At 55.8% G+C, this 10036-nt stretch overlaps 1 protein-coding gene across 1 annotated transcript; it reads left to right on the top strand.

Moving 5' to 3' along the window:
* Nucleotides 1–10036, top strand: YKT6 (YKT6 v-SNARE homolog). The gene is made up of 7 exons (XM_047763231.1): nt 1–587; nt 3564–3646; nt 4825–4925; nt 6016–6120; nt 6726–6791; nt 8773–8874; nt 9737–10036. Exons 1-7 carry the CDS (start codon nt 484–486, stop codon nt 9770–9772), a joined length of 597 nt encoding a protein of 198 aa, XP_047619187.1. The 5' UTR covers nt 1–483; the 3' UTR covers nt 9773–10036.

Genomic DNA, 10036 nt, shown 5'->3' with positions numbered 1-10036 from the left:
GTCGCCCCTGTAGGGTGCACAAAGCACTGGCTCGTGGGTGCTGCTCTGGATCTCACTGCTCGGAGGGAGGACGGTCCTGGGGGACCCTGGACCCCCCGAGAAGACTCAGAACCAACCAGTCGGAAAAGGGACGGCCGTCGGAGAGGACGACTGCAGGAAAAGGCTAAAGACTGCGGGAGAAAAAGCCGGGCGGAGCAAGACAGCTCCGAGAGACCGCGGCGAGCGCACGCGCACGCGCAGCACCACGCCCCGCCCCTCGCTCACGTTTCCGGCCGCCCCTCTCTGCATCCGGGGCACGCAAACTCTTCGTTCTGCCTCAGGCGGCCGCCCCGGACCGGAAGCGGAAGTGAACCCCGAGCCAGGGGGAGGAAGCCGGTGGCCGACCCGTCAGCAGCCGGCGGCGGTCTCGAGGGGCGGCGCCGCCCTCCTCCCTGCGAGCCGGTCCCGCGGCCGGGCGGGTGGCCGGCCCGAGGACTCGGCGCCATGAAGCTCTACAGCCTCAGCGTCCTCTACAAAGGCGATCCCAAGGTGGTGCTGCTCAAAGCCGCGTACGACGTGTCCTCCTTCAGCTTCTTCCAGAGGTCCAGGTGAGCGGGCCTGGGCGGGGATCGCCAGGCCCTGAGGCTGGAGACGGGCCCGGAATCGGGGGAGGCCCGCGGCTCGGCGCCCCGTAGCGGAGCCCAGCGGCGGCCTCCTCCTCCGGCTGTGGACTGTGCCTCTGAGGAGTCCTTTTCCCTTCGACCTCGGAGGGCTTTCTGCGCACCGCTCCCGGGCGTGCTCCTGTAAGATTTCGGTCGTGTAAAAAGTATAACGGGGCTGTGAAAAAGTGCAGATGCCCCAGGTTCACGCCCAGACATTCCGAACTAGTAGGTTGAAATCCAGAAATCTGTTGTAAGCCAACAACTCCCGCTCAGTAATTCTGAGCCAGGAAGCTTGTGTGCCACGCCTCAAGAGCCACGTTTAGACGTTCCGGTGGGGCTCTCGACCCTTCTCTCTGAGAGCGTGGTATACTCTCCCGTCGAGTGAATGAAGTCATTGAGGCCGCAAGCGATGGTGTCGAACCAGCCAGGACTCAAACCAAAGTTATATGCCCTTTGTGGTCGGGCTCTAGTGGTGCAGGTTTGGGAGGACGCATGGGATTTGTAGGGCTTCCAAGCTTTCAAACATTTGTGAGGCGTGTAAATGCAGTAAGGTGTGTATTCGAAGAACCACAGACACTTCCAGCCGGATTGTGGGGGGGTCACAAAAGGAGAAGAACCCTATGCAATCCAGGTCTGTGGTCACCCAGTCCCCAAGTCTGGTAGAATCTGCCGTCTGGATTCTGTTTTCATTCTTTCCGTGCAGTTGTTTTGTTCTTCTTCTTCTTCTTTTTTTTTAGTGAAAGTATAGTTGATTTACAGTGTGTTGCCAGTTTCTGCTACACCGCAAAGTGACTCAGTCGTACACATATATACACTCTTTTTTTTTTTTTCCAGTATTATCTTCCATCATGGTCTATCCCAAGGGGCTGGGTATAGTTCCCTGTACTGTACAGTAGGACCTTATTGTTCTTCCATTCTAAATGTAATAGTTTGCACATCCACTAACCCCAGACTCCCAGTCCATCCCCTCCTCCTCCCCTCCTGCTGGTCAGTCACATGTCTGTCCTCAAAGTGTGTGTGTCTGTTCCTGTTTTGTAGATGAGTTGCTTTGTGCCATACTTTAGATTCCACATATGGTCTTTGTCTTTGTCTTTCTGACTTAGTTCACGTAGTGTGATATCCCCGGTTGGACCTCTGTTTCTGTGAATGGCAATACATTTATGGCCAAGTCGTATTCCATTGTATGTATGTGTGTATGTACACCACATCTTAATCCATTCATCTGTCAGTGGGCATTTAGATTGTTTCCCTGTCTTGCCCATTGTGAATAGTGCTGCTGTGAATACAGGGGTGCAAGTACCTCTTTGAATTATAGTTTAGCCTGCATAGCTGCCCAGGAATGGGATTGCTGGGTCATGCGGTAGTTCTAGTTTTAGTTTTCTGAGGAACCTACATAGTGTTACCCATTGTGGTTGAACCAACTTACATTCCCACCAACAGTGCAGGAGGGTTCCCCTTTCTCCACACCCCCTCCAGCATTTGTTATTTGTAGACTTACTAATGGGATGGTATGAGACGGAACCTCGTGGTTGTGACTTTCATTTCTCTAGTAATTAGCGATGTTGAGCGTCTTTTCATTTGCCTCCTGGCCGTCCGTCTATCTTCTGTGGAGAAATGTTGATTTAGGTCTTCTCCCCATTTTTCAGTCGGGTTTGTTTTGTTGTTGTTACAGCTGTTTTGTTCTTGCTGGCAGGATCTAAAACAATTCCTCTTGTTATTTTGTGGGAAACTTACTACTTTTTTTGGGTCCTTCCTGGAACTTGGCTTTCTTTACCATGACTCCTCTTCTCTGTGTCGCTCCTTTTCTGTGATGGAGCCGTTGGTGCTACCTTAGCTAACCCTGATTCTTTTTCTTTTTCCCCTGCCCACGTGTCCTGAAGACCCGCAGAGATTTTGCCATAGGCCATGTCACCTGACTGGTTTGCGACACCCAGACCAGTTTCAGATGGTTAACACAAGTGCATTAGCACAGGGGCGTCTCTACCAGTGTCTCTTAAAACAACACGGACTCCAGCTGAGCTCTTTTTTCTTTCTTCTGAAGTCTTCCTCGCTTCCATCCTGCCTGCCTCATGATTATCAGAACCTAAGCTTCAAACCTCTGAGTGGTTTTTCCAGCTCTCCTGGCCCTTGGGTGCAGACTCTCAGTGAGTGCAGTGCTACCTTTGTCTAGTTATAGTTCTACTCTAAGTTCTTTATCTTTTTCATTTTACTGCAAGCACTTCCTTAATTTGAGACTTTTCTCTAAGGGATTATTTTGATTCTGTCACTCAAAATGATCGTAGCAAGCAATACGGTGCGCCAGACATGGCACTAAGTGCCCATTTAATCATTACAGCGGATCTTGATTTGTAGTGAAGTGCGGTGCAGTAAGTGTGCAGTCAGAGGCCGTGTCTCACAAGCGGTGGAGCTGGGGTCCCAGGCAGGGTCGGGAGTCCTCACTCTTCTCTGTGGCGCTTGGTGGGTTTCAGAAGTGTCCACATCTGCTGGGGCCAACTGTGGACGCCCCAGGTCAAGACCCTGCTCTGATGGCCCTTTAGGTAGCATTCCTGGTCTGAGGCGTGTGAATTCCACCTCCTCCGGCTGGACCGTTGTCGTCTGTGACTGTTCTGTCTGGCCACGTGAAAATCTACAATTTTCACCTGTAGAAAATTCCCCAGAAGTCTGGCAGTGGGTGGCGTGGGTGAGCGAGGTAGCAGACAGATGTGGTTTGAGTGCTTGTGAGACTGTGTAATCCCCTGTATTTGCGTTCACGTCCAGAGCATTTCTTATTTGTTAGGAAGGGGGGGAGGGAAGGGAGGGAAATCAAGAAGCCGTATCTCCTTCGCATATTCGCTCAAAGGTCACTTTCCGTTGTATCGGGGACAGGGTGACAGGAGCGGGGACAGGGTGACAGGAGCGGGTGATATGTGCTTTGTTTCTTAGTGTTCAGGAATTTATGACCTTCACAAGTCAGCTGATTGTGGAGCGCTCAGCAAAAGGCAGCAGAGCTTCTGTCAAGGAACAAGGTAAGAGGACCTGCCGCCCTGTGAGCATGCGCTGGCCCGGCTGCCCCGCCTCGGGCCGCTCTCCGCGGGAGCCGTCGCCCGGTGATGGAGCGGCCCGGCAGGACCCCCTCCTCGGCTTCTCTGTCCTCCTCCTCCTCCTCCTCCTGTTACGCAAAGTTCTGTGCCTACTGTTGGTGTCTAAGGTGCTTGGTTAAAATCACCCCCGAAGCTTGGACTCCTTCGGATGAGGGACTGACTCTCTTGGAGCAGCGAGCGGCCTCCTGGGTGTGTCCCCCACGCGCACCCCCGGCGTTGTAGACATCGCAGACTGGGCACCTCGCCCTGTTGAGGTCACACTGTGTTCCATACTCCTTAGACTTGGGCCCAGGAGTCTGGAAGCTCGTTAGTTTTTGCCTCATGATGTTAGGTTTTTTTTCCTCCTCATGATTCGGAGTTTCCCGCAAGAATTTTTTAGGCAGTTATTTTAGAGGCATTTGATTAGCCATGTCATCTCTGAATTGTTTGAAAGTGATGAAAATTAATTTCATAGATTGTGACTGTTTTGCAGCAGCTCTTGCACAGACTGTGCCTTTGGACGATTTGATGACCTCATCACAGTCATACTTGAGCCCTCAGGCAGCAGCAGCTCATTTTTCTGGATGGGACCTGTCTCTTCTCCCTCCCCTGCTCCTTCCGTGTCAAGGCTCGCGTAGAATAGAGCAGGGGAGGTTGCTGTGATGAGGGAGCCCGAGGCCCTGAGTGCTGATTTCAGGATTGTGCCCAGTCTTACGGGGTTTTTTAAGGAGGTGGAGGCTGTGTAGCTTGTCGGGGGAAGAGAGCAGAGCCTCAGAGGGCTGCAGCTTCCTGAGACACGGCTGAGCCTGACCCTGACTCTGAGCTCAAGGTTGTGACTTGGACACGCACCCAGCCCCGTGGCTTAGGATGGTGCTCCTTTGGATCCTGGCTTTGCACGCGGGGTCCCGGGGCACTCGCTGGCCCCCGGGCAGGTCTTGGGCCCCGGCACAGGCAGAGCTCTTGCATGCGCTGGCCCGTGTGCAGGGCCTCTCCACACGGCTCCCTCGGAGTGGCTTCAGTGACCCAGAAGGCGGGAGCCCAGCACTGTAACACTTGGCTTTTGGGGGTGAGAAAGTCTGAAGCCCCGTGTCACCCTCCGTGTGTCCGACCTCTCGTCTCCTTAGAATATCTGTGCCACGTCTACGTGAGAAACGACAGTCTTGCGGGAGTGGTCATTGCTGACAGTGAATACCCATCCCGGGTGGCTTTTACTTTGCTGGAGAAGGTGAGTTTGCAGCCTGGCTGGACTGGACCTAGACGCGTGTGGACCGGGGGCAGGCGTGACCCCAGTGCCCGAGGGGTGAGGGGTGTATCCGTGGTCACCCTGTTTCCAGCCTCTCTTCTCACCCGAAACCAGGAGACAGCCGGGAGCCTTCCCACTTCCCTCCCTGGCGCTGCTTTCTGCCTCGCATCCCCCTAGCGTTCCTGGTACCACCTTGACGCTCCTTGTCTGCCCCAGAGTCACAGCACCTCTCCTTCTGAGGTCATCGATGGCTGTGCTTTTGCCCCGGTCACTCCTCTAGCTGGCCTTCTTCCTGCCTCTGCCCTCCGCAGTCAGGACTTTCAGTTCCTTCTGAGCCTCCCTAGACTCCGTGCTCTGTCTGCCCGGTGACCCACCTCCCCTCCTCTCCATCCTGCCGCCCTGCGCGCACCAGGCTCCTCCCGCCTCTGTGCTCCTGCTCGAGGAGTCCCCCTGCCGGCTCCTTGTGCAGCTACAGCCGCTCCTCTCCCCAGTGTGGGGCCAGCGCCTCCCCACCGCGTCCCTCAGTGTCTCTGTGCTGCCACGAGCGGTAAATTCCTCAGAGACGCTGGCCTTAGCGCTCCCAAAGCACTCATGCTCTTCGAAGCACGTGAAGTCTGGTGATTGGAAGCGCCCATGTGGCACAGCAGGTTAAGGGTGTGGTGCTGCAGGTGCCATCCCTGGCCCAGGAGCTACCGTATGCCACAGGTGCAGCCAAAAACAAAAAACAAACTGGTGGTTGCTTAAATTCAAAGAACCTAATAACCTTTTCGAAGAATTGTTTTGGGAAATTAGAGGGCCAATCAATATCCTTTTTCCTGGAAGTTCATAATCTGGTGAAAGTGGAAATCTGTAGTTTAAAATTCCAGTACTATTATCATTCACCAAGATGAGGTTCATATCAGGCTGGCCTACTGGGTTTTTAATCCCTAGAATACTGAGGAAGGAGGAACTTGAACCTAGATTTTCCCTTTGCCCTTCGCCACCCTCCTGTGCCCTCCTCCCTGGGGCCGGGGGCCTGAGAGCCTCTCGTGGATGAGCGCTGGGGGCGGTGTTAAGCTCCTCTGTCTTGCAGGTACTAGACGAATTCTCCAAGCAGGTCGACAGGATAGAATGGCCAGTTGGATCCCCTGCCACCATCCACTACACAGGCCTGGATGGTCACCTCAGTAGATACCAGGTGAGGTGTGAAGACGGTGGCCGGAACCACGGGAACCAGAAAGGCCAGAGGCCCCTGATGGTTGTGGCTCCGGGCGATGTCCTTTTGAAAAAGCACAGGGACTCCCGTTAAGACCTGGAACCCGTAGTTCCCATCACGGCTCAGCGGTAACGAACCCGACTAGTGTCCCTGAGGACGAGCGTTCGATCCCTGGCCTCACCCTTGTGTTTCAGTGGGAATGGATCCAACTAGCATCCGTGAGGAGGCAGGTTTGGTCCCTGGCCTTGCTCAGTGGGCTAAGGATCCAGCGTTGCCGTGAGCTGTGGTGTCGGTCACAGATGCAGCTCAGATCTGGCGTTGCTGTGGCTGTGGTGGAGGCCGGCAGCTGCAGCTCCGATTCGACCTCTAGCCTGGGAACCTCCATATGCTGCACGTGTGGCCCTAAAAAGCAAGAAACAAAAGATCTAGAACCTGAATTCCTAGACAGACTTTTGCTTCTCTGTCACGAGTTTAAACAGCCTGTGGTTGTTAACTTGTAAAAGTGTTTCCAGCTCTCTTGGTTTTGAGCCCTGTTTCTCGGTGGCCACTCAGTCCTGACATGGTTTTTATTTTTGGCTCTTTTCTAGAACCCCCGAGAAGCTGACCCCATGAGTAAAGTGCAGGCTGAACTAGACGAGACCAAAATCATCCTGGTAAGCGAGCTGTGGCGAGCAGGTCCGAAGACTGAGGGGCAGACAGGTTGGCTGGCAGTCAAGCGCGCCTCCGAGGCTCGTTTTGATTGTGACCAAAGCACCTTTCGGAAAGTGGGATTGCTCCCCTCTCTCCATGCATCAGAGGCCTCAAAGCCAGATTCCCTCAGACAACCCCTCCAGGGTCCCTCCTGCGCCCCATCTTGGTTCATGGCGCCTATTGTTTGAGGGACCTGGCTGGGAGCCAGCACGGCCCGTACTGCCATCCCCGCTCCGTCTGGACAGTTACCAGGTTTGAGGTGATTCTGCCTCCTCTGGGGTGCCTGCCTCAGCCTGCCTCACAGCCCAGCAGGCACCTCCCTTGCAGGGTCTCAGCACAGACGAATCACAGACCCAGCTGTCAGACAGGCCTGCTTTAGGGGAGCAGGAACCCTGCATTTTTATCTGCAATCTCCTGGTTTCTAACTGCTGCTTCAGCTTTTTTAAAATTCTCAGCTGCCTTTGGCACTTGAGCAGATCAAGTTTGGTTCTTGCGGCCTCTGCCTCTGACTGGTCCCTCGCTTCCCTCCTGCCTTCAGTCTGCCCATCAGACAGTAGCTCTTGATCTGTCGTTCTCTGTAAGTCCTTCAGCAGCTCTCAGAGCAGCCCCAGCCTAAAGCGCAGACTCCCTGACATGGTCTCATGACCCTATCTGCCTCCTACCCTTTCTATCTGGTTCCTACGCAGGCACCCCACACTCAGGCTTCCCAAGGATTTGGGGGCTGTGGCAGGCCCTCTCTGGATGTCACCGCATTGTCACTACATGTCTACGTGAATCCTGACGAGTGTGCCAGCTCCCAGGACCGGGGGCTTGTCCTTGTCTTCACAGCCCTGCTCGCAGAACAGTGCCTGGCTTAGGCTTAGGGTCAGGGCTTCACCAGCGCCCAGTTATTAACGGACACCTAAGTGATGGATATAAAACCCAGGAAAGGGGCCCCGAGAACCCCGAGCCCAAGGATAAAACTCCTGCCACCACTGGCTCAGCTTTCATGTGCGTCGGTATAAAGTCTGGGGCGGCCCCCGGAAAGCTACATTCTGTAAGGAGCGTCCCAGGGGCTTCAGGCCCAGGCCTTCTAAACCAGGCCTCGAATAACATTTGTGGGCTTTGAAATGAAAGTTCGATGTGAACGTTTTCAGGCATCTGTCTTTTGTACCATGTGTTTTAACCAAGGCCTGCGTCTGCCTTCTGCGGCTTCAGAACCGGCGCCTGTGAGCAGCACGGAGCTGGGAGGCACCCACTCTGGCCTTGCTTCTCTCTGCGCTGCAGAGAGCACGTGGGTCCTCGCCACCCAGCCCCGTTCTGGCTGCGGCGGCAACATCTGGGTTGTGGGTGTGCTGCCTTTTGTCCCATTCAGTTCTTGATCCAGTTCACTTTTTGGGGTGGAAATCTGAGCTGCTTGGCTGTGTGCAGGGAGGAGGCCTGTCCTTGCTCATTCCGCATCTGTGCCGCTCGCTCTGAAGACGTCTCTGCGGCACGGTCACCCGGGGCGGGAGCGAGTCGGCCACTCCTTGATGGCCCGGGCAGCGGGGCCGGGGGCGCGCCGTCCCTTGGAGGGTCTGCCTGCACTCCCCGAGAGCAGGGCTCCTCTCACAGGGTTGGCAGTAATGACGTTTACACGTGGCTCCCCTGGGCGAAGCGGGGGTCGTTCTGTCCAGTGGGAATGTGTGTAAGTACAGGTGTGAGCCATCTCCTGGGGTGTGGCTCTGAGCCTGTGCTGTACAGGACCCGGGAGAAGTGCTCTAGGTCCCAGGTAGAACCTTCTAGATCGTCCAGGAAGGTCCCTAGGTCCTGTCTCCTCCTCAGGTCTGGGACACTGTGTCTTCTGCTCGTGTAGTGGGGAGGAGCCCAAAGGCAGGGCTCTCTGAGCTTCACGGAGAGGGAGGCTGGCGTCGCCCCCTCTGCGAACCGAGCCAAGTGTTCTCTTCTGCTTTGCCTCCCGTCCAGCACAACACCATGGAGTCTTTGTTGGAGCGGGGCGAGAAGCTGGATGACCTGGTGTCCAAGTCCGAAGTGCTAGGGGTGCAGTCTAAAGCCTTCTATAAAACGGTGAGGGCCCCCCCCCTCACCCCTTCCCGTGAGCAGTGAGGTGACAGCGCCCCTCCTGAGGGCTCGCCACGCAGTGAGTCTCCGTGGGGCGTTCAGTTACTGCGGAGGCTGAAGGCAGCTGCACAGACCCAGTCAGTAGTGGCCAGTGGAGCCGGGCCCTGTGGAGCCAAGGCCGGCGGAGGCCTGGCTCCACCCTGCCTCCAGCTGCTCCCCGGAGGCCAGAAGCAGGGTCACCCTCCAGCTGTCGTGATCACGGCCTTTCTAAAGAAAGAGGTTCTTCTGCCATAGAGGTTCTCACGCTTCTAATTTCCCTTCGACCCATGTCCTTCACTGTTTAAACGGCAGGGGGCGCTGCGGTCTCTCAGTCCATCCACACACCTCTGCTCACCTGTGTGCCTTAGAGGAAGTGTCGTGGGGCCGGGGGTGGCCGTGAACAGGCAGTGACAGAAGGTAACAGAGGCCCCACAAACCAAGCGGAGACTCTGGTCTCTGAGGACAGGGTCAGTAAGAAACAGCCTTGCGGGGTCAGGTGGCTTTATGGGGAGACAAGGCTGGAGCAGAGGAAGGGCTTCGGCCAATCCAACTTCCATCACGGTTCTTTGTCCTTGGCTTAGCAGTGGGAAGTTTACTTCCTTACTGATGGCGTTAATGGGGGGGGCGGGCAGAAGGATCGGGGGCTGAATCGCTTCCGGACAGCTCCCCTCCAGGGGTCGGGATCAGGCCTTATCTCCCTCTCCCCTCGGCAGTTCCGGGGCCTTCAGGGGTCTGGTTCCCGGAGCCCCCAGTAAAGCCGCAGACCCCCAGGAGCTCCCAGCACTGCACCTGCCGGCGTCCACTTCAGCTCCTCTTTGTCTCTTTCAAGGCCCGGAAACAAAACTCGTGCTGCGCAATCATGTGACGGCAGCTGGCAGTGCCCCTGCGCCCGCCGTCACCGTCATCCGCATCGGAACGCAGCCCCCAGGACGGAGCCGCGGGGAACCACCCAGCGTGGGACGGACTCAGTTTTCGCTCTAGGGCTCCTGGGAGGAACGAGGGTGGTGGAAGGGACCCGGGGGCGGGACGTTCACATCCGCGTGTCTAGTAATTTTTGAGACAGTCATTTGAGGCCCCTCAAGCTGTATTTTTGGCCCAAATGAAACCATAAAGCTCAGTGACTCCCGTA

This window comes from Phacochoerus africanus, chromosome 16, assembly GCF_016906955.1.
Source record: "Phacochoerus africanus isolate WHEZ1 chromosome 16, ROS_Pafr_v1, whole genome shotgun sequence".
Taxonomy (NCBI): domain Eukaryota; kingdom Metazoa; phylum Chordata; class Mammalia; order Artiodactyla; family Suidae; genus Phacochoerus; species Phacochoerus africanus.
This window is presented reverse-complemented; position numbering and strand designations above follow the sequence as displayed.